This window comes from Artemia franciscana, chromosome 18, assembly GCF_032884065.1.
Source record: "Artemia franciscana chromosome 18, ASM3288406v1, whole genome shotgun sequence".
Lineage (NCBI taxonomy): Eukaryota > Metazoa > Arthropoda > Branchiopoda > Anostraca > Artemiidae > Artemia > Artemia franciscana.
In genome coordinates this window covers 20640732-20665959 of record NC_088880.1, presented here as the reverse complement: position 1 = coordinate 20665959, position 25228 = coordinate 20640732, and the positions used below count along the sequence as shown (strand labels likewise).

Below are 25228 nucleotides of genomic sequence, written 5' to 3'. Positions count from 1 at the left end.
CCCTTCTTCAAGGATTGAAAAATATTACAAGATATGCGTTTTTGGTAATTTTTACACCACAATCCCAATCCGCATTCTGCACAAGAAAACAATATGGACCTATATCACTAGATCTTATGTACCAAATCCCCATTTTATCTAATCCTCTTATTGTCATCAAAATTTAGCTAAGATCTAATATTTAAAAAATAAAGCAACTTTATTTGAGGATGTATTTGTTAACAGTCATAATTTTTATAGTTTTAACAATAGATGTTGAAATAAATCATGTTTTACATAAAATTGTAGGGGTTAAGTATTTTAGTATAATTGTCACTGGATTGGCGACTAATAAAATATTGCCCAATCTAATTCATACTCAATTTGTTACATTCATTCTAGATATTCTGATCACCCCTCCCCCAGAAAGAAAGTGGAGTTATGAAAAATGTGAAGCCTCTTATTGAAAAAATTGGTTATTTTTTACGTGTCTCGTATTCGCTACCTATATAAAATATTTAAGGATTTAGCTAGATGGCGTTTAAAATAAAGCTTGATTCTAAAAGTTCTTATCTTTGTTTTTTGGAACAAAAGAAAAAAATATTAACAGTACAAAGTACGGTATTATCGTATCTATAATGGTGATCAAACGAAGAGATAGTCAGAAAAAGTCTTTTCAGAATATAGGTGAACTAACCAGCTTGGTTTAGCTATTTTATATTTAAGGATTTTAGCTTCAAAGCACTAGACTGACCGTTATTGCTGTTAATGAGATCTTGATAAAAAAAAAAAAAAAAAAAAAAGAAGATTAAAACCTTAAATAAAGCTAAAAATATTTTGGCAATATACTTTCATGAAACAAATTTGACTAAAATGTAGTTTGATATATTATAATCAATGCATGGTGCTAGGGTGTACAGGAGTGCTGTTATTGATGTTGAAAAGTAAAGATCACCATTTAGCAATGTCTAGGGTTTACTTTAAGCTGTAATTTCGGAAGGGTAATTACCTCCCGGTAAGTCGTGATGCTGGTAGACTCCAGGATGAGAATTTGAGAGAAACTTTCCAGGAACAGTTGAATACTAAAGTGGGGAGTTTAAAATTTGACAATGTGGAAGATGGATGGAATAATTTTAAGAAAATAATTTTAAAAGTTGCTGATGGTATCTTAGGGAAGAAATTTAAGAGCACAGCTAGGAATACTAGTGAAAAACTTTGTGTTAAACAGAGGACAAGGGGCTTGTACAAGAATTATCTGAGTGATAGATTATATGAAAGCATAAGGAATGTAAAGAGAGTACAGAAAGCACTAAAATCACTCACTAAGGAGGTGTAAAGTGGAGGTCATAAATAAACTTGCTGAGGAACTGGAATAGTAAAATATTGTACTGATTAATAAATTGAGAGGGAATAGTCAATCCGGACTTGTCCCAGCTAAAGATAGGAATGGGGCTACAATTATTGATGAGAAAAGAGTTAAAGAGAGATGGGCGGAACATTTTGAGAATGTGCTAAACCGAGATAAAATTGCAGGAAAAGATATAGAGGAAAATGAAAAAAGTTTGTGATGCCTTGGATGTGAAGGAAGATTTGTTTTGGGAGCAAGAATTAGCGACAGTACTAAAAGGATTAAAAATAATAATCCTCCAGGTGGTGATAGTATGGCAAATGAATTTCTTAAATATGGTGGCTATGAGGTTAGAAATAAGTTACTGAAGATTATGAATATGATTTTTGTAAAAGGGGAAATACCTAGCGATTTTAGGAAAACCTTAATTAAACTCCTGCATAAAAAAGGTGATAAGAGTGAGTTTGGTAATTACCGACGCATTAGTCTGATCTCTGTCGGTAGCAAACTGCTTAGTAATATGATACTTTTTAGACTGAGAGATGCTGTAGACAAAGTCATAAGAGAGAAACAGTGCGGTTTTAGAAAAGCTAGAGGATGTGTCGACCAAATTTTCACTCTTAGGTTAATAATTGATAAGTTCCTGAGTTATCAAACACCTTTAGTCCTCATTTTATAGATTATGGGCAAGCGTTCGATTATGTTGATAGAAGAGCTTTAGCAAAGGTCTTATCATAAAGAGTTCTTATCCTATGGTATACCAGACAAATATGTTAAAGTGACTAGTGCTATGCACGAGAATAACACTGCTGCGGTTAAGGTAGGAAATGAGGTTGGCAGCTGGTTTCGTATTAAATCAGGAGTAAAGCAGGGTTGTGTTCTATCCCCCTTTATATGGATCATTTTCGATGGACTTTGTCTTATGGAGCACATGAAAGACAATTGGAGACCACGGAATCAAATGAGGAGGAAAAACTCGCCTGACCTTAGATTATGCTGATGATTTAAGCATCCTAGATGAAAGTGTAATGCAAATGAATGAACTTTTAGACGTCTCACGGTAATTAATGAAAATTAATGTTAAAAAGACTACGTCACTAAGAAGGATAAGGCTAGGAATAAGTGAAGATGAAAGGATTGATTAGGTGGACAGCTTCACTTACCTGGGTAGTATTATTAGTAAAGACAGTGGCAGCAATGAAAATGTTAAAGTAGAATAGCCAAGGCTCAGGGTGTTTTTCACAGTTAAAAAAAGTTTGGAAGAATAGGAAGATAAGTCTGCAAACAGAGGTTAGAATATTGGAAACTACAGTGATGACAGTGGTCAAAAATGGCTCTGAAGTGTGGGTGCTCCAAAAAGTGGATGAAGAATTACTAGATGTTTTCCCAGAGAAATTACCTATCGATTGTTCTGGATACCCGGCTGACTGACCGTATTTCAAACAGTAGGCTGTACGAAAAACGTGGTTTAATCCCGCTTTCTAGGGCTATAATGAGAGAAAGGTTGAGGTGGCTAGTGCCGGATCGCCAAAGATGTCCTTTTTGGCCAACTGCTTTGTCCTAGAGCCAAAGTGACATAAAGAAGATCCTGTCTTTCGTTTCTTTTCTACTAATTATTTCACTAAATATTGCTCCTTAATTGCTTATGGCTGCTTAAAAAAAGAGTTTAAGCGAATTGAGTTACATTCGTACTTTAAAATATATAAAACATTTAAAACATATACCTCTCGAAAACAAAAATCGAGGAATAGTTTAATTAGCTCTGTTTCTTTTCTAAAGGGATATAAATATGAGACATGCCAAGAGTTCTATATAAATGTTACAAAAAACATTTGATTTTGTAGAAAAAATAGTAGCTCGACTTTTCCCGGCTCTGTGAACATTTGATGCTTTCAGTGCTTGATCATTCTAAGTTGCTGATTACGATTGCTTTGACTAAGGATTCAATAATTTGCAATAAAAATCGTTTGACAAAGAGATGGCATTCATGTAGCTAAGACGGACGTAAATTAAAGAAAGAAATATTTGTGAGGTTAGTTTTTTTTTCAACTTAGACTTAAAAGAAAATATAGGCTATCTCGTGGAAAAAACTACCCTTTTAAGATAGGAACAATAAAAACGAGTTCTTATTTCATGCTTATCACAGAAATCCACTTTAGTTGACTCTTTCATTTTCTTTCAGTTAAATTACATTTCCAGACTCCCTCCACAAAAACATAAGAACAGCCCTACGCCGAACATTTACTATTTTTTATTCTTTTTTTGCACTCAATTCTAACCAATAGGAAGTTTTAATTTGAGAAAAAAAACCAGCAAACTTAGTGTTTAGCCAATGACCATGACTAGTAATTACAGGGAGGGGGCTTGGATACAATCAAACTGAAAATAAACACAAGAATCGGCTGAATTGAGCTTCTCGGATAAGAATGAAGTAAGAATTGTGTTGTTATTACAGCTAGTGTAGAAGAAGTCTTGGCGCAAAGTAGCCCAAACTTAAATATTTCATACGCTTATCCAAGGATAATGATTATTTCGGAGGAAGGTATATGGGTCACAGAGGCAGTGATAAACTTGCAGATATCACTTTAACTAAAATATGGCTAGGAGTACCATGCATTTAATTTTGATTTCTTTTACAGATAGCAAAAGAAATATCAATATAGACTAAGAAATAACCTTCAATGAGGGATACACATACACAGGTTTGCTTTAGGATTGTGGGACAGATACTTAGATCAATCGTACAAATTAAGAAAAAGGAGCCAACTCCAAGTGGATCGTATCAATAAGATTGATAAGCAAAACGTGCCAAGCAAAAAAAAAGTCCTAAAATGATAAGCAAAACTGCTTTTCATTTTGTCATTGCTGCCCTTTATTGATAGAGCTCAAGGCAGCCGGTTATGTTGCATAGGTTACAATCCAGGGTTACTCAAACAGAAATATTCTGGCATATAGTTTTTTGCTGAATTCAGATTTATATGCCGAATTGCAATTCTATGCAAAAAAAACTTAATTGGTGTCCAGACCTTGGGAGTAGGAGCAACATAGTAAGAAGATTTTTAAAGAAGATAGAATAAGGAGCAACAAAACACGTTGGCATATGTTTGTTACTTCTGATTCCTGCTACTATATCCTGTTGCTACTGCAAATATTTTTAGAAGTTTGATATCCATTTGATTCTTAGTTTTTATTTAGAGATTGCTCTCGTTTTAACTTTGTTAGTGATTAAAGAACACATAGCTAAAGCTATTGAAATCTGAATAGGCCTTATCTTACAATCATAATGGTATCGAATTCCAAAAGAGCCCGTTGAGTTATGTAGTAACGATGGTTTTGCATTTTTTATAATGACATATTTTGTGTCAAGGAGTAGAACAGGAGTGCAAATAAAAATAAGGCAAAAACTGATAACTTCGGAATAGGAGTAAATGTACCAAAATTCTTAAATGTACTCCAATTCTCTTTATCTTTTCGGGTAGGTTGACTTTTTTTATTCATAAGTGCAGAATTCCTTCCATGAAAAAAAACCTTTAACATGATCTCTTATTAAACAACCAAAGCTAACAGCATAAAATCCCTAATTTCCTGACAAGAAAAAAAAAGGAAAAGATTGAGACGGGAGAATCCATGCGCAATTTGACTTTATAGACAAGTTTATGGCATGATATTACATTGTTCTCGGGTCTGTTGGGGGTAGTAAATCCATTTAGTGACCACATACCTGGATCCATCAAATGGTTATTCTAAAACATTTTTGCATAATTTTCTCGAACAGATAATTATACTAAATCCTCGGGTTTTCACAGTGTGAGGTTCTAAAATATTCCAAAAATGTATGGGAACTTATGCTTTGCAAGATAGGATTATACTTAAGATTTTAAATTGATGAGGAAACACTTTAAGCTAAGAAGGGTCTTGGTGGGACTTCTAAGAACATAAGTAGAACGCGCTTTTTCATACGCCTTCTATTAAAAGCAAATATTTCTGTAAAAGAAAGATTTTATTAATGTAGGCTGGGAGGTACATGGGTGCCAGGCCCGAAAGCAGTATTTTGTTCGTCGGGGAGAGGGGAAGGTAATTTCATGGGAACACCACACCACACTCTCTATTCTACGTATTTAACTAAGTGGGATTACCAGAAGTTTAATTATTTTTTTTAGGGGGATTAAAGCATATAGGAGTGGGCCTAGCTCTGGAACAGATATTTACACAGCTATTATATATAAGACTTATTTTATAGCTTAAATTTCAACTAATTCTCCGCATTCACAATGATTTACGTATCTACGTGGCTAAATTACTGGAACTCTACACTAGCTTTATTATTGTGGTTAATTCAGCAATTTTTACGCACCTAACTTATAAATGAATAAGCTTGAGCAAATATACCTTTTATTCAATCGGATTTTTAATTCCACCGATGAATTTGATTCGTTTTCTCGTACCATTTTTTTCTCAACACCAAGCTAGTTAGAAGCGTTGAAAAATGATAGGAGTTTCTGGTTTTTGCAACAAGCGTTTTCTTGCCTTCAGAAATGCTTGTAAATTGGATCTTTTGACATAAAAATTTGGCTTTGACGTGTTTTGGAGATGTAAAGTTCAGTTTACATACATGCTTGGCAAGACATCAATCATGCTCCTCTTTTATAACCAGCCCTGATTGCTCCAATGTGATGATGGCTAGACGTGAATGTCTAGATAAGCATACATATAAATGAGGCTTGAGAAAATTGTTAGAAACAACCAGTTGCTAATAAAAATTGAAAACCCGGAAACGTACATTTTTCTATTTTCTCTCCTCTCTTGGTAAAAGTCTGTGCTTCGTTACATAACTCCTAGTTATTACATCAAAGGTCAGGGCTTGCTGAACTGATACCCATGACAGAAGGTTAAGTGCAGGGGCTGGTGCAAAACAGTATGTCAAAACAAGGACGTCAATTGGAGCATCAAGGGATGTCTTTTTTTATTTTCGTCGACAAATACTCCTTTTACATTTCCATAAAAAAATACACATAAAAATCGCCCCCGCGCCCTACATTTTGATTAATTGATACTCGTGGTCAAGACAGGGAATCTTCATGTTCTATGTAAATTTAATCTATTTATAATAATTGAAACGATCATTTATTGTTAGACTAAGCACTTTTGAGACACATCAGAACATGAGATCAAGAAGCATCATTTTGACCAAAGAGATTGAAAAATGACGTGTGTGCATCTGTGGTTTCAGACCGTCTATGTAATTAAACCTTTAAAGTACATCCCACAGGCACAAATGAGTCCCTCGCAAGCAAAAGGAGTTAAAGCCATTATTTGCATTTTTAAGATTAAAAAAACACTTGGTTAGTTGACTGTATGCTTTAACGAGCCACAAAAATAAAGTGCCCCCTCCCAAAAAATAAGGATTATTTCCAAGACGGGAGAAAAAACTTTTGTTTTTAAACTTCGAAGACTCAATAATAACTGTTTTAGCAGCTAATTTGATTAAGGCTATTCTAAAAGGATATATTTTGCAGAGTCAATTATTAAGAGTGAAAACCTAAATATTTTGAATATTTCTCCACAAAATAGTTGGCATACTAAACCAGGACGAGAAAAAAAATATTATCTTTTTAGTTTGTGTACAAATTGTTCTGTGGAGTTGACCAAATGACCTCTGAACATTTCAAACTCCTGTTGCCCATATTCCTTCAGCCTTACAGCCGTAATAATTCTAAAAACAGAAATTTTCATCCAGATTAAAATAAACAGTAATTTGTGACTACAAGAAACTTTTTGCGAATTTTGAAAAAGCCCTATAGCCCCTCAAAATCACGTCAAATCATTGTCAAAAGTTACCCTATTGGAAATTTACAGTCATCGACCTTGAACAATAAGCAAAACCAGGTATCTGCATGGCAAGCACTGCAGTTTTTTTTCAGGGGAACTTTTCAGGGGAAACTTTACGCTAGTAGAATTTGCCGAATTCCTATACGAATTTCTTTTTATTCGTTTTACTTTCTCTTTGCTGACTCAATTTCACATGTGGAGATGTTAAGGAGAATTGTCCGGGGGAATTTTTACCGGGTTGGACTTGTTTGGAGTATCTTTCTGTAGAAGCCGAATTTTTCACGGGAGAACTTCGCCATAGAGGAGTTTTCCACGGGATAAATTCTCCAAAGGGAATTTTCTGCAACTTCCTAGTAGGAAGTTGTTCAACTTTCTACTAGGGAGCAGGTTATTTCCAGGAACATTTTTTCACAGAGGAGGGAATTTCCGGCATGGTTTAAAAAACAATCTTTTCAAGTGATTTTTTTTTTTTTTTCAAATAAAATAGCGAAAAGAAAAAATTTAACCTAGAACTGTCCACAAAATTTTTTTTGGGGAAATTTTCAGCTAGGATGGAATTGTCTGAGAGGAATTTCTGGCAGGGGGAAGAGTACCATTCTACGTAAGAATAACTTTCCTTGGAGGGATTGTCTGCGGGGAGAACGAATCTTCCGTAGAGGGAGAGCCGGATTTCCCGGTATTGTTTAAAGATGATGAGAAACTAAATAATTTTTTTCAACTGAAAGTAAGGAGCAACATCAAAACTTATAACGAACATAAATCATTACTAATATGAGGGGCTTCCCTCTGCTCAATATCTCGCTCTTTGCACCAAAGTATGCTTTTTTGTTCCAGTTCTTTAAGAATGACTCTCATATAAGTTATAATTTTTGTTCGTTTTAAGTTCTGATGTTGCTCCTTACTTTCAGTTGAAATAAACTTTTTTTTTTTTTTTTTTTTTTTTGAGGGGTCATTCTACCTTTAAACAAACAAAGACATTATCACAAAGAGTTCAATAGCCTTATTTTTGCTCTCTAGCGAAACTAAAAATTTGCAATATATCGTTGGATTTTAGCCAAGAAAATACAGCCTAGTAACTTCAAACGAGACATTGAAGCAGGGGGAAGAGACAAGAGTATCACCAGAAAATTCACCGGAGAAACAAGCAAGATCTTTGTTTTTATCAGGCTTGAAATAAAGCCTCTTATCATCTTCTTCTGACACATTTTTAAATGTCTCCTTGCTTCTTGGTAGGATTACCAGCCAAGTTCTTTACCAGTAGCACCCATGTGGAGTTGGTACCCTGTGGCTCTTTCCCTGGACGTTCCGTCATTTGATGATTTTCTCAATAATTTCTGATATATTCGATAGCCAGGTGCAATCTAGCTTCTACGGGGGAGACTGGATTGACGTCTTCGGATTATTGGATGTCAAGCAAACATGGTCAGGAGTGAGAGTAAGTTTCCTACCTTTTAGTGTTCCCCACCTTTAATGACCTTAGTTGGGAATGGGGGAAGAGTCCACTGAATTCCGGTCACCATGACAGCTACCGGAATAGGTTATCGAACCTCAACAAAAATTGAAACGAATTAAGCAATGCTGATTCATTATTTGTTGAGGAGAGAAACCGGAGGGATTTATTATTATTTATACCTAGCTTTACTATGGCGAGGGAGTGGGCTCCTATATTCCAGCCATCACAAGAGCTATGGTGACGGGTTGGCGGATTTCATCCAAAATATGGAGAGATTTAATGTTAAGTATCCAAGTTTTGTCTTTTATGGGACCTGATGCGACGCTTGCAGGGTAGGGGTCCTTATATTCTTTTCGTATGGAAGTCTATTGGAAGGGGCAGAGCCTTTCCTAGGGATGGTGGGGCCCAGTAAAAGCTAATTACAGTGCCCCCTCCCAAAGGAAAAAAAAATCAGGTCAAAGTGAACATTTTGATTAAAATGAGCACCCCCCGCCTAAGTGCCCTCCCTCAGTCACGGTACCCGGGACAGCTGCCCCGGTCGCCCCCCACCTTTGAACGGCTCTGGGAAGAGGTGACGAAATCACAACAAAACTTGGTCAGTAGTAAAAGTAAGGGTTCTATATGTGCCTTTTAGCTGCCTTATCGATTTTGAACTTGGGAGAGGGAAGAGGTCTTACATTATTCTCTTCACTACATGCTTTAGAACAGGTTGTCATACCTCAGCAAAAGTTGGTGAGACCTAAGAGCTAATGTCCTAGTTGTACTCTTTCGGAATCCGGTTTGACATTTCTATAGGAGGGAAGGGAGGGTTCCCTAAATTCTTTTTATCAGGTTATTTAGCAAAACGGGTTAAAAAATTTGAGCCCAGCCTGGTTAGAACTAAAAGAAAAATTTCCTATTTGTAAGTAAAAGTTCCTATTTTTTTCTAGGTTGTATTTAATTGTTTCATCACATTAATTCAGCAACGACAACTAAAACAACTCACTAAAAACGTCTTTATCATGTTTCAAGTACTCGTCATTTAAAGAGTGACTTATTGCTCCAAGCAGAAAGAAAATCAAATAAAACGTGAAATTTATGGCAATCATCAAAGAAGCCAAATTGCTGTGTGCCAGTCAGTCCAAGAACTGTCTGTATACGTTTAAACTGAAACTAGTTTGTTACTACGCCAGGTAATTGTGTGCATTGTATACAAAAAGCCCCGTTTATACTCCCGTGTTCTTGCCAAGAAAACCAGTAATTTCATGATTCAAGAGTGATACTTGAGCCAAAATTTAGTAAACTACTTTTTGTAATTTACCTTCCACAATACTTCCCTATAGAAAAGGTATTAAATATATGATTTATCAAGATGCTAGTAATAATCCTAAATAACAATAATAATAAAACAAAAATCAAAAACGAAACCATATTCTACTTTAGATATTACATGGATTTCTTCACAGAGTTGAGCCGCCTGAAACTTGTGCACTCGTAAACACTCCTCTACCAAAACAGTCTGTTTAAATTTGATCTTTGACTGCTTCCCAGAAAGTCTTCAAAGATTTTAGGTCCTTTTTATTTGCAATTTCGATACTTGTTAAATATACAGAACACACCCAAGAAGTGAAGTTAGGTTATTGCTAATGAAATATGCCAAAATATGATGAAAATATAATTCTTTAGTAACAAAATTATGGAAACAACAACTGAGAATTATGGAAAGCAGGCCGCCTAAAACACATTATATTAAATGCCTAACGTAACATAACCTTACCGAAATACCAACTCTATATATTATATATTTAATTAAAATATACCTACAACGTTGTTTTCTACTGAGCCTAAGCTGATTTTCTCCGAATACAGACAGCTAAACTGGTTTTTCTCGGATTTTTCTTACGATTTCCTCCGGTTTTTCTTACACAGCAAAATTCTTGAGCGTGTTCTGGATAATTAACAAGTTCTAGATTAACCCAGGTTGCTCAGTTTAAAGAAGAAAAATTTCACACAAGCGTTTTGAAGGGGTTGCAATACATAAGAATTATGTTTTGTCAACTCAACCTTGTTTTTTTGCGCAGTTTCCGTGCAAATAATTTAGTGTCAATCGATGACAGAAATTCACACTGATAAGAATTTTTGTGTGCTTCTAATGAATCAAGTAAGGGTCTGAGAACACCCCATTGGAAAGTGTCAGCTGGAGGGAGCTAATCACACTTCTCAAACTTTGTCGATTGGTATGCCGTATATTCTGTGACTTAAAAAAAAAACACCCATACTTTTGTTAAGCAAGACAATTTGCGGCTTTGGAATGGGAGATGATTAATGCTGTAACAGGAATGGACACATAATGTGTCCACATGTGGTGTAACAGGAAAAGAGGAACTAACACATACAAATTATTTAGGGGGAGGGGGTAAAAATAAGGAAAATCATATGAGAAATATGGAAAATTTAGGGGGAAGAGGAAATATCGACAATTTAAAGGTGACACGTTCCATTGACTTAATTGCCTGCACCTTTGGAATGGGAGATGATTAATGGTGTAACAGGAATGGACACATAATGTGTACACATGTGGTGTAACAGAAAAAAAGGAACTAAAACATACAATGTCTTTCAGGGGACGGGGCAAAAATAATGAAAATCATATAAAAAATATAGTAAATTTAGGGGGAAGGGGAAATATCGACAATTTCAAGGTGACACGTTCCATTGACTTAATGACTCCCTTCGTCCGTGCCAGTACTACAGACAAGCACTAACGCAGGACAAGAAATTATACTTTGCAAGGTGAATATGTTTCTTTATCGATTAAATAAAAAAGCAAGTTTTTTAAACTGAAAGTAAACAGCAACATTAAAGCTCAAAACGTACAGAAATTATTCCGTATATGGGGGGTTTCCCCCTCCTCAATAGTTTGGTCTTTACGCTAAAGAAGCTTCCTATTCTAATTAAACGGCCCCTGTGTTTCAGTAGCCGTTGTCAAAAAATTGGGACTAACGGTCAAACTTTAGGGTAAAGAGCAAGGTACTGAGAAGGGGTAACCCTTCATATACGGAATAATTTATGTACGTTTTTGAGTTTTAATGTTGCTCCTTACTTTCAGTTTTATTAAAAAAAATTTGTTTTTTTATTTAATTTCCGTTCGTTCTTCAAATACTGCAGGTAAATCTGGCTCACCCTCAATGAAAAATCCCCGCCCACTAATAACTCCTCCGTGATAATTTCATCCAGCGTAAGGTACATCCCCCTTCCCTTAAAGTTCCCTCCAGACAGTTCCATCCTCGCTGAAAATCCTCCTCCCCGTAAAATTCCTTAAGATTCCTCGATCACTCCGAAAATGCCCCCTTCCGATGACCTTTTTTGGAAATCAAAACACTTGTTTTTATTTAATTTCCGTTCGTTCTTCAAATACTGCAGGTAAATCTGGCTCACCCTCAATGAAAAATACCCCCCCCCCACGGATAACTCCTCCGTGATAATTTCATCCAGCGTAAGGTACATTCCCCTTCCCTTAAAGTTCCCTCCAGACAGTTCTATCCTCGCTGAAAATCCTCCTCCCCGTAAAATTCCTTAAGATTCCTCGATCACTCCGAAAATGCCCCCTTCCGATGACCTTTTTTTGGAAATCAAAACACGTGGAAAACATCCGTCGGATATTTCCTCCGGAACTACATGCAAAATTGAGTTGGCAAAGAGAATGTAAGACAATTAAAAAGAATTTCGTATAGGAATTCTGTCAAATCCCCCCAATGTAAAATTTTCCATGGAAAATTCACTCCCCCCGGAAGTTTCCCTCTCCAAGGAAGACCCTCCCAATAGAAATCCAACACAAACAAAAACTCCATCCCTCCCCCCGAAAAAATGTTTGTATACTTCCCAATAACAAATACTGTGAATAATGAGCAAATTTCATAACTTACAGGCCTCTCCCCACTGACTGTGGGGGATCATTTTATCCCTAAAGAAATGGTTTGATCTTAAACTAACTCAACAAAATGGCAATCTCAAAATTTAAGATAACTTTTGGAAATAAATGAACGTGGGAGGGGGGCCAGTTGCCCTCCAGTCTGGTTTGTCGCTTAAAAAGAACACTAGAACTTTAATTTTCGTTCGAATGTGCCCTTTCCTGGTCTTCTCCGACCATCATTTCAATATGATCACCCCTGGGAAAAAAACAACAATACAAAAACAAATAAAAACGCATCGGTGATCTGTCTTCTGGCAAAAATAGCAAAATTTCACATTTTGTATATAGGAGCTTGAAACTTCTACAGTAGGGTTCTCAGGTACGCTGAATCTGACGACGTGGTTTTCATTTAGATGGTGTTTTCCTCCTATCTAAAAAATCCGGCAACTTTTCTCAGGCTCGTAACTGTTGATGGGTAACACTAAACTTGATGAATCTTATATATTTGGAATTAGCATAATAAGCTTATTCTTTTGATGCATCTATTGACATCAAAATTCCGTTTTTTAGAATTTTGGTTATTATTAAACCAAGTCGCTCCTTACTTACAGTTAGTTACCACGAACTGTTTGATAATTGTAGTGTTCTAAAATTTCTTTGATAGTGTCATGTGTCGTGATCTCGCACTTGATTAACCATTGGCTTACCCTAAATTCGCAGTTTCATAGTGATAAATCTGAACAGTATCTTATAAAATTGTTGAAGTTACCATGAACATACAGTCTGTGAGTTTATTTTTCTTCCTATTTTTAACAAAGAGAGAACCAAGAAATAAAACTTCGCCATTGATAAGTTAATTGCTGGGCAATTTATACTACCTTTAACTGTTCAGTATTTGCGTCAATCATACATTGTTAGACCTTATTTTGGGATTGCCTGTAGATTCTCAAGCTAGTTCGAAATTCAAACTGGCTTGATAAATATGATGAAACAGTATCAAACCAATAAGCAGGTTGTGTTACGGGTATGGGTTTAACTGTGCCTGACCAAAGCTGCATACTTTATCATGATGAGATGAAGAAAACAACACGTTTTCCCTGCTGAAAAGTGCATACAAGGGGAAAATAACACAACTTACAACTCTTTCCCCAGGGGTTGAGGAGGGATTCAGCAACTATGCTGAACCAAAGGCTATCTCAAAATTTTGACTAGATGTCTTTAGGAAGAAAAAAGGGATGGGGGTAGCTAGTTGCCTTCCAGTCTTTTTGGTCACTTAAACAGAGCGCTAAAACTCTTTTAATTTCCATCCGAACGAGCTCTCTCCCAATCTTCTAGAACCATTGGTTCGATATAATCAATCCTTGCGAATAAAATGAAGTAAACAAACAAATAAAAACGCAGCTGTAATTTTTCTTCGGGCAAAAAAAAATAAAATTCCACATTTTTGTAGATAGGAACGTAAAGCCACTACAGTAGGGTTCTCTAATATGCTGAGTCTGATGTCGTGGTTTTCATTAAGACCACTTGACTTTTTAAGGGAGTTTGCCCTTTTTTCGAAAATCAGGCAAATTTTCTAAGGCTCGTAGCTTTCGATTAGTAACATTAAATTTAGTGAGCTTTACATATTTGGATTCAGCATAGAAAACCAATTCTTTTGATGTATTAATCTTTGTACTTGTCTATTATTGTGGACGCACTCGAGAAATGAAGTTACTTTAATCAAAACGAAACATACCAAAATATGATGAAAATATGATACTTTAAAAGCAAAATTATGGAAATCTAAAACAAAGAATTATGGAAAACAGGCCGCCCAGAACGTATTATATTAATACATAACCTAACCCCCTCTATATTTACAAAATGTTTAATTAAAATGTATCTACATCGCAGCTTTTCTCGCCCGGACTAAGCTAATTATAACCGATTGCAGACAGACAAATCGGTTTCTCTTAGATATAATATATTTCTCGAGTGTGTTCGGGATAATACACAAGTACCTTAATCTTTTGTTATCAGTGTTTCGGTTACCGTTGAGTCGAGTAACTCCTTACTTACGGTTCGTTACCACGAACTGTTCGAAAGGCACAAAAATAAACGCAATCACCAGGATGATGGCTCCTAATCCATAAATAGCATTAAGTTCTTTACTTCTGGATGAAGTCAAACAAAACCAAACATTGAGTCTGATTAAAAATTCCCACATAACAACAAGTTCAATATAATTAGGGAAATTATGGTGGTGTTCAAAAAGGCAAATATGAAGAGGATTAAAATCGATAAACAGAATCATCTTTGACGAAGCGTATGAGAGGAACAACAATAACAATTTGGTTTTTAACCACCATTAAATAAAAAAAACAAGTTTTTTCAACTGAAAATAAGGAGCGACATTAAAACTTAAAACGAACAGAAATTACTCCGTATATCCGTATCCCTCTTAACTCTACTTTTTAAAACAGTAAAAAACTTTACTGTTTTACTGTTTTTACTCCTTACTTTCAGTTGAAAAAACTTGTTTTTTTATTTATTTTCTGGACGTTTTTGAATTAATGCATGTTTTGATCTTGGCTCTCAGTACATAAATAATTAAAACGAAATTTGCATTTTAATTTTACGTTTCCGTTAGTAAAAAATATACGCAACTTACCAATTAACTTACGTAACGAACTTCTATATTCGTATGTTTTTATTGCGTATATGAGGGGATTCACCCCCTTGTCAATACCTCGCTCTTTACACTAAAGCTTAAATTTTGTCCCAATTCCTTAAGAATGACCCCTGAATCACAAGAGCTTAGAACAAATAGTTGAAATTACTAAAAATACTTTAGCGTAAAGAGGGAGGTATTACGAGGAGGTAATTCCCTCAAATGCACAATAATTTCTGTTAGTTTTAAGTTTTAATGCTGCTCCACACTTCCAGTTGAAAAAACTTTTCATACTTATTTTTTCATGTTTTTTTTAAATAATGCTAGAAAATTCTGCACCCCCTTCATTGAAATTCTCTTCCCCCATGACAAATTCCTCCATGGAAAGATCCTCCCCCCTAACCCCCCTCAACTTCTCCCCCCCCCCAACCAAAAATATCCCCCTGAAAACGTCTGTACACTTCTCAATAACCATCACTATATGTAAACACAGGTCAAAGTTTGTAACTTGCAGCCCCTCCCACGGGGATTGTGGGGAGTAAGTCGTCTTTAAATACATAGTTATTAGGTTTTTCGACTATGTTGAATAAAATGGCTATCTCAGAATTTTGATCCGGTGACTTTGGGGAAAATATGAGCGTGGGAGGGGGCCTAGGCGCCCTCCATTTTTTTGTCAATTAAAACGGGCACTAGAACTTCCAATTTCCGTTAGAATGAGCCCTCTCACGACATTCTAGGACGACTGAGTAGATACGATCAACCCTGAGGAAAAAACAAAAATGGCAAAAAATGCGAAATTCAACATTTTGTAAATAGGAGCTTGAAACTTCTACAGTAGAGTTCTCTGATACGCTGAATCTGATGGTGTGATTTCCGATCGTTAAGATTGTATGACTTTTAGGGGGTTTTCCCCCTATTTTCTAAGATGAGGCAAATTTTCTTAGGCTAGTAACTTTTGATGGGTAAGACTAATCTTGATGAAATTTATATATTTAAAATAAACATTTAAATGCGATTCTTTTGACGTAACTATTGGTATCAAAATTCTATTTTTTAAAGTTTCAGTTACTATTGAGCCGGGTCGCTCCTTACTACAGTTCGTTATAACGAACTGTTTGATATGAGGTTTTAGGAAAATAGTTGAGTAAAAACAGAAAGAAGAAACGAAAAAACAAACCAGAAACTTTACGAAAATGGCGGTAAAAAGAAAGATGAACCAAGCAGGAAATTCAAAACGACTACGATCACGGCTATACAATGAACCAGATAAGACCGTGATTAGGCCCTAAGGTAAGAAAAAAACAAAAAGAAAAATCTAAAGCTTGGCTCACGAACAACAAGCTAAAAGCTGATGAGACTCATGAATTAAACATAATCAAGTGGTGACAAAGAGATGAATTAAATCTAGCTAAAATGTATAAAGCATTATCCAATTACGTAACATTTTTCGCTCCTCACTACCTTCTCCGTTTTTTTTTTAAGAAGATTGTTCATTCCACTCACACCTAATGAGTGTGGGAAATTGTCAAATCGATGAAAGAGAGAGGAAACTCAAGTTCATTCTAAAACCGTTTGTAATAACAAACTTTAGTTAAAATTCAGCAGGTAGGTTCATACCCACTGGTGTCAAACTAGCGTATTCCGAACTATGTCAAGGTCAAACAAATCCTTTGTAATGTAAATTGAAACTGGGTAAACTCGCTTTCTACCCCGATCCATTCCACAGAAGACACCCCAAAATGGGTTTCACCCGCATCAGTTGTGGCACCAAGATAAGTGAGTAGACTATAGCGATGCTTAATCACCTCGAGTAATCACCTTTTCGGCAGCTGCTTCTTTTTTAACCCCTCGGCTTCATCGATTAAGTAGATAATAAGGCTCAATCCCGCATGGTAGTGCTGCATCTAGCACAAGGACAATTCTGTCTGTACTCATATCCAGGAATCTCCTTTTCTTTGACAAGACCTTTCTAAAAAGGGTCTACTCAGCCTCTTAGGTACAGTGAACTCCACGAATATCACATATGCCAATAAATTGCCATTTTTCGCACCAACGACAATTTATTCTAGCGACATTTATTCTAGACAATTTATTTATCTTTATTATAAAACCCAGATAGACAACAAAATATATATGCCAAAGGAACCCCTAATCGTTAACCTGCGACTTCCCAGCACGCTACTAGCACAAGTGATGGAATAATAACGATGGCACCCGAAATTTCCGTTTTTGTGCGGCATGACCCTTTGTCTTGAAGCAGTTTGTCTGATTTTTCGCTTAGACATAAAACCTATTGCACTGATTTGAGACAGAGGTGTTGAACCACTTACTTGGTGGAAAAAACCGTCTAACGGGTCTGCTTAGAAGTATCTCTCCAATACTAAAATTTTTTAGTGTTCCTGTGACGTCCTTCTCATCCAACGACCTTTCCCCAATGTTGGACAGCTGTTATAATCAAAAAAGCGATAGACTGAGAACGTTAATGAGCTATTGATTCTTTACAGTTATATCGAAACATCGATATTGTCCACCCTAGTCGGATCAAGTATCAATATTCAGTCCAAGATCAGCATCACAGAACACTATTAATATATGATAGATATGCTGCAAGAAATGTCAGATCCGTTCTAGGGTTGCTGCAACTGATCTGTTGATGAATGTTGAGGTTTTTCAGGATGGAAGAGCCTCAGATAAAAAAAACAATGCCCCTTTTACGCTTGAGAGGGCAATATGAAGCACAAAAAAAAATCACTTTTCAATCGTAAGTAACTGTTCGATTCGCCTCAAACTTGGATATTATGGAACAATAGACTGGTGTGATGTCTCTTAAATTAGATATCAAAGCGCTTTGATGACGATTGATATTGGGTAATTATAGTTGTAGCTACAAAAAATAAAGTACAAACAAAAAATCATAATAGCCGAAAATTCAAAACTGCATTTAAAAGGTACTATTAAATACAAAAAGTTTCCCTACTAAAACTAGTTTAGAAATAGTAACTAACAGGTATGAACAAAGTTCCAAATCCGTCATTAACAAAATTCGACAAAATTCCAAAAGCTGTCGACACTAGGAGCACAATTTGTATTTTGATAGCTTTGGTATTTATACAAAATCTGCCAACAAATTTGAAAACTGTCAAGTAGCATTGTTATTTTGCAACCCCACTTTTTCCATTACGGGTAAAAACTACCTACATGTAACTACAAAGTATTGCATAATTGACAAAAAAAAAAACATTCCCAACGTTCTGAAAAAAGAGCCTGAAACTCCCCTCAAAAATGGGGCCAGATTGAAAGAAAAAGAAACTGATCCAGATGATGCTTCTTTCTACTAGTTCTAACTTGTTTATTGGATTGTCTTGGGTTGATGATTAGGGACTTCTTTGAACGAAGATTACTTTTTTGTGTATGTGCTGTTTATAACCCTAGAAATCGTGGAAAATATAACTTGGAAAATACATCCTCGTTGAAACGAAATTATTCCAAAAATTTACTCACCCTTAAAATTCCCCCAGACAATCCCCCTTGCAGAAAACTCCCCCGCGAAAACTGTCCGTATGTTTCCCAATAACAAATAGTATCTGTAAGCAATGGACAATGGATAAAACATAAAAAGCCACTTAAACTTCTACAATGTGGTTCTCTGACTGCTTTGTAGTATGGGAGGGAGGGAGATATCTCAAAGGGTGCATTTAAATCGCAAAACATCCCGAAGGGAACTCATCTTACATATATGCCACGTCTTTCGAACGTGTCTACATAACCCAGAAAAAAAAGTGTTTGATCTTACCTGAATGTTAGGTACGTGCCAAATACAGTTAGTAAATGTTAAAAAGCACAAGGTATAAACCATTATTAAATAAAAGATCTTATATTGTTACAACTCGTTTATGACTTAATCATCATGCGAGTCATCGTGTTTATATTGACAAGGTGTGTCAACTGTAAATAAGATGATACTTAGTTCATACGTAGGTATAAATCAAAGGCAGGACGGTAGAATTATTAGTTTAGTATGCCACATGACTAATTTCAAACCAAATGCTTTCAATCCGTCTTAACGACCGAACCTCCGTAACATAAAAGTTTACTTTATGAAATGTTTTTTTAAGACTTTCAATCTCATTTCAATAGCATTTTGACAGGATTTGAATGATCCAGCGCCAATGTAAAAAGAGGAATACAGTTTGGTTAATTTTATATTATGCTTTCAAACAATTTGCACTGTAAAGGCCTTCAGACATTAATAATGATTTCAGCAGTACCTGCAACCTATTAAGAAAGGATTGCCAAATTTGTGGGACTAAAACGTCAAAAATGAGCTAAAAAGAGGGCCAAAAAAAAATCTAAAAGTGAACCATTTTCACAAAAAAAAGGGGTTTAAGAATGTTCCAATTCTTGATTATTTATCGCGGTCAAGATCTCGTTCCTCATGCTTGGGACTGCACAATTTGTCAAACCATGCCATTTTCCATGCGGAGTTGGTAAACACTTTTTCATGCGGATTCAACAATATTCCTAACAATTTGAGTTTTAAAATCATACAGACCACATAAGGAATTAAAAAAGACATTAACAGCCCATTGACTTTATTATCTACAACTGGGAGCATTAAGAATACTTTAAAATAGGTAATCGTACGAGAAAAGGCTGCACATTCAATGTTTCTCGACCTTTTCTTTAAATTAAATCCGCTAAAATGTGATCTCATGGTTTTACGCACCGTTGAATTGCAACTTAAACGTGGTGAATTCAGGCGGATTTTGGATCGAAGGTGATTTTTCGCCAAACGCAATCTTATCAAATATGATTGGGAACAATGAAATCTGCTGCGGAATAGAAAAACTCAGAAAAACGCAGTGTTTTGCGCATTTTTTTTCACTGCTGAAATGGGGCAAATTCCTCAACCAAGGATTAATTACAGATCATGAAAACGCCGTTTTTCCGAAGAAGGACAATAATCTAAACTAACAGGGCTGGATTTGGTTTTTTAAATACTGAAAGTGTCCCTGTTTTTTCTAAAGTGTTATTTTCTGGGTTTAGGTGTCACCCAAGGGTCTTGGTGTCACCCAAGGTAAAAAAAAAGGTCAAAAAGAACTAAAAGAGTCCCTTTGAAAACCCTGATTAATAACGAACCATGGCTCATAGTAGCGTTTTTTTTGCTTCTTGTTTTTTTTTTTATTATTTGAAAGAATCGCAATAAAGACTCGTTCTAATGTGTGCTTAGCTAGACATCAGTTTCTACTCATTAACACTTTGGATTATTCAGGGCTGCTTGAAAAGGGAAAGACAACTAGAAAAGGAACAAAGTACGTTTTATAATTATTTTAAAGTAGAATCCAAAACTTGAGATCTAGGCTATATCCAAAAATCGTTGTTGTAGATGTTCCGTTTAGCGCGAGAGCACACTGTTTGGGTTTATTAGCAAGAGCTACGAGAACGAAATTTCTAAAATATAAAAATAACAGAAAGGAAGTAAGGGAATTCGCTACTAAAGAAATCTCTGTCGCATAGCTTTTTGTTTACAAGATTAAATAAAAAAAACAAGTTTTTTTAAATGAAAGTAAGGAGCAACATTAAAAACTTAAAACGAACAGAAATTACTCCGTATATGAAAAGGGCTTTTCCTCCTCAATGCCTCGCTCTTTACGCTAAAGTTTGACTCTTTCTCTTAACTCTATTTTTAAAACAGTAAGAAACTTTAGCGTAAAGAGCGGGGCGTTAAGGAGAAAAAGCCCCTTTCATATACGGAGTAATTTCTGTTCGTTTTAAGTTTTAATGTTGCTCCTTACTTTCATTTAAAAAAACTTATTTTTTCATTTAATTTCTGGATGTTTTTGAGTTAATGCATGTTTTGATCTTGGCTCTCCGCACATAAATAATTAAAACGAAATTTGCATGTTAATTAATTGCAATTAATCGGAAGATTTTGAGAAAAAAGAAGCGAGAGAGGAGGCCTAGTTGCCCTCCAAGTTTTTGATTACTTAAAAAAGTAACTAGAACTTTTAATTTTTTACAAACGTTTTCATTGGTAAAAAATACACGTAACTTACGAATTAACTTACGTAACGAACTTCTATATTCGTATGTTTTTATTGCGTATATAAGGGGGTTCAACCCTCGTCGATACCTCGCTCTTTACACTAAAGCTTAGATTTTGTCCCAATTCCTTACGAATGACCTCTGAATCACAAAGGCCGTAGAATAAATAGTTGAAATTACTAAATTACTTTAGCGTAAAGAGTAAGGTATAACAAGGAGGTAAACCCCTCATATGCGTAATAATTTTTGTCCGTTTTGTTTTAATGCTGCTCCTTACTTTCAGTAGAAAAAACTTTTCATATTTATTTTTTCATTGTTTTTTTCAAATAATGCTAGAAAATTCTGCGCCCCCTTCATTGAAATTCTCTTCCCCCATGAGAAGTTTCTTCATGAAAATATCTATGCTCACTAGTGCCAAATTTTCAATTTCGGGAAAGACATGGAAGCGACATTTCTAACTTGACCTTCATCCGACCTATCAATTTCTATAAAAAGTAAACAGAAGTTGAGTAACTGCAAGTTGAGGTTAGAAAAAAAAAACTTGAAAAATATTGCAAATATTATATCTCGATGATGGATAAATACAAAAATAGTATTCAAGCGACTTCTGATTCTGGGGAATTGATTATCATTTGGTATACCTAAGTAAAAGCTTTTTTTTGCAGAAGATTTCGGACGGCAAAATAGGCTTAGAACCTTTTTTCTGCTTTTACTTACTTTTGTCTGGGGGCTAACTCGCCATAAGCAGTGTTTTACTCCCAATCTTAATTTGTCTTATTTATAGGTGCTTATTATTCAAAGTATTAAATATTCTCTTATTATCCCCCCTGCGGATTTTATTATTGCCCCTCTAAAAAAAATCCTTCAGAGCACTCCTGTTTCAGGGATCGCTCCCTGACTACCTCAAAGTTAGCGTCTATATTAATATTAATTACGTCATCTGTAAGTATATTGTTTAAATTACCTTCAACAATCTTGCCAACACACACAAAGTGAAAATAGATTCGGAGAAGACAATTTCTAGGAAATTGTAAAAATCTCCCAGCTAGTTTGGTTGACTCATTGCATAGTAAACCACGCTTTCTCACAGTTTTAGGTATTCTCAGTGTCTAAAATTACGAGGGAATTGCTACTATAAAACCAAATCTAGGCATCATGCTAATGGAAGACATTTTAAGATGAGCCATAGTTAATGCACTCACGATTTTCATTTAATCTCCTTGCTGGTTTTGGCGACACGAAGAAAGGGGTCTAAAATTTGACCCCAGAAATTCTTAAATGGTAAAAACCCAAGTTACAAGAGGCAACTACCTGTGGTAGTATTTGCACTTGGTAGCTGTCAAAGTGACATCTATTTTTGTAGGCGGCATTCGATTAAGGTGCTGGTAAATATATCGAAAAACGTGAGTTTGGGCATCTGACACAGCTTTGTGCGTTATTTCGGAGTGTTTGCGAAATGTTTTATTTCGTCCCATTTAGATCAATCAAACAAAAAATTGGAATTCATTTACAAGCCCACAATTAGAAAAACTGAACATAGAGGCACATAATGAGCAGGAATTTGTTATCGAGTGAGGGCAAAAAGCTCCTAAGGATACGGCATTAGACTTTACAGTCCTTATCGGCGGTGCTGATCTCCGTTTCTTGGCCCTTCAGCCAGGAAGTGCAATGGGGGTTGGGGGCCAACCATCCTGTGCTTTCGCACACCCTTCCTGTTTACCTTCCCCAGATTTCTCCAGGTACCCATTTAGAGCTGGATCGCCTCTGGCTAAGCTTACAGAGTCCCACCACCGACCCCCGTCCATCTGAACAACTGAACAAAATAAGAGAAGTTAGATGAATAATTACGGAAACGATAAAAAAACATTAAAAAACGAGAATTAGGGGGGAGCATAAGCAGCCCTATTTACAAGACTGCTCGAAAATAAATGTGTATACTTAATGGCATATCTGAATTTTAATAAACACAAAAGAAATGAGGAATAAATATTTCTTCTAGATTCCACTCTGTGTATGGGTAATAGTGATTGTTTGGTTTGTTCCATGACTCTCAGCAGTGTTGGCGTTTTTAAGTTTAACATTTCGAATAAGATAATATCTACTTATTTTTTAATTATAAATTTGACTTTCCTTTTCATAGGAAAGCTTTTCTTTTCAATTACTCTGCATATAAAGCAATATGCGAGTGTGTCGATGTTTCAGTTTGTCTTAGAATAAACAACTAAAATATTAAAATTAGAAAAGTGAATTTTTTGATAAAAAGAATTCTAGAGCCATCGGTACTGGTATGAGCCACGGTTTCACACTATAATCCTGGAGGTACTGGTGCTGTCATGGAATTTTTACGGTGCCCATTTCAACTTCTTCGTGGCGAAGATTGGTTAATTTAGGTACTTGTTTATTATATAAAACACACTCGAGAAGTGAAGTTTGGTTAATGCTAGGGAAAAAAATACATGATGAAAATAGAATACTTTATTAGTAAAATTGTGAAACCTACAACTTGGAAATATGTTCCATTATGAGAACTAAAACTTGGAAATATGCTCCATTGTGAAAACTACAACTTGGAAAGATGTTCCATTGTGAAAACTCCAACTTAGAAATATGCTCCCAGAACGCAGTGTTACACTTCCAAAAATGTTGCTTCTCGTAGGAGTTCAAAGTCATGGTGTGTCCAATGACGCAGTATTTTGTTTTAGGCAACAACCCCTTATCCTGGAAAAACGTAATTGCCTGTTCGTGTCCTTGGCATGTGGTCCTTGGCAAATCCCAAATCTTAATTTGAACATCCATGGTGAGACATTATATTCTATCACTAGTAATAGAAAATTAACCGGTGTCCTCAAGAATTGCATTAATAATAAACTTTTCTTTGTCATTGAGACGGTCCGCCGACACCGAATCTCCTAATTTAATAGTTCACAAATGACTCACAATTTTTCTAATAAAGCATTCTATTTTCATCATATCTTATTGTCACCAAACTTCGCTTCACGAGCGTGTTTTATATAATAGACAAATAGGTAATTTAGTTCCTTGGCTAGTACGACTATATTATAGGCAACGTTTCTATCTTGTCCTGTCTGAATACGGTAAAGACAAGACCTGCATGTATTACTGTAGAGCTAGTACTTGGTACAATGTAGGACTAATAAATTATGAGAATCAGCAATGAACATAGTTCTTCATTTTTATGAAGGACAGAGAATTTGTAGGTCTGCACAGTAAAACATAGAAGCGCATATTACTCAACTGATAAAAACAAAAACAGTGATAACTTACTTGTACTGCACTGTTAAGGAAACAGTTGTTTTGTCCAGGTTCATTGGTAAGACCTTTTGTGTGACCCATTGAGTCAGAGCGATTATGAATAATTTCACTAATATCTTTCGTCCTTGGCCTGCTTTGATGTGTTAATGAGATCATCTTATACTCCAGCTATCTTACATTGGCATATTTTCCTCCAATCTGAAAACACAAATATTTCTTAGACAGTTGCCAATACAGGAAAGTAACCTACATAGGTTTGTACGTGAGAAACGCTTGGGTACTGGCAACTAGCAGGTTTAAAAATTCTTACAATGTACCCCACAGTTTTCATAATGTTTGTAGAAAATACCCCTGTTTTACTGATTTGATGAAATTTACCAATTCGCCACAGCGCTACCAAAAAAATATGCTAGTGTACGTGCCTGCTCCTCAAAGTAACAAGCACAATTAGTAACAGAAAAATTGCTTTAATTACACCACATTAAGGAGCAGGGTTTATATTTAAATCAAACATAAATTTTTCACTAACTAGAAACACCTCATCTTTCTAATTATACACCGCCGTGTATGACTAATATTTTACCCCCCTTCACTACTGCATCACTAATATTTCTACATTAATGTATAAAGGAGGTAATTAGGTGATATTGAAAAAACTTGACACCTCAGGGAAAAAAAACACGTTTTATAACTTTCCCCTGGAAAGTTTTGTAGCCCCCCCCCCAGAAGAGTTTCTGCGGTTACCCATGTTCAATTATG

The 25228-nt window shown here is 35.6% G+C and overlaps 1 protein-coding gene across 1 annotated transcript in view; it reads right to left on the bottom strand.

The window, feature by feature from the left end:
- The window catches only part of LOC136038738 (uncharacterized), a 126089-nt gene that overhangs the window by 72280 nt on the left and 28581 nt on the right, over positions 1–25228 (bottom strand). The window contains exon 2 of the mRNA XM_065722098.1: positions 24482–24667. Coding sequence (XP_065578170.1) covers positions 24482–24625 — 144 coding nt within the window. The 5' untranslated portion in view covers positions 24626–24667. The remainder of the gene's footprint in view (positions 1–24481; positions 24668–25228) is intronic.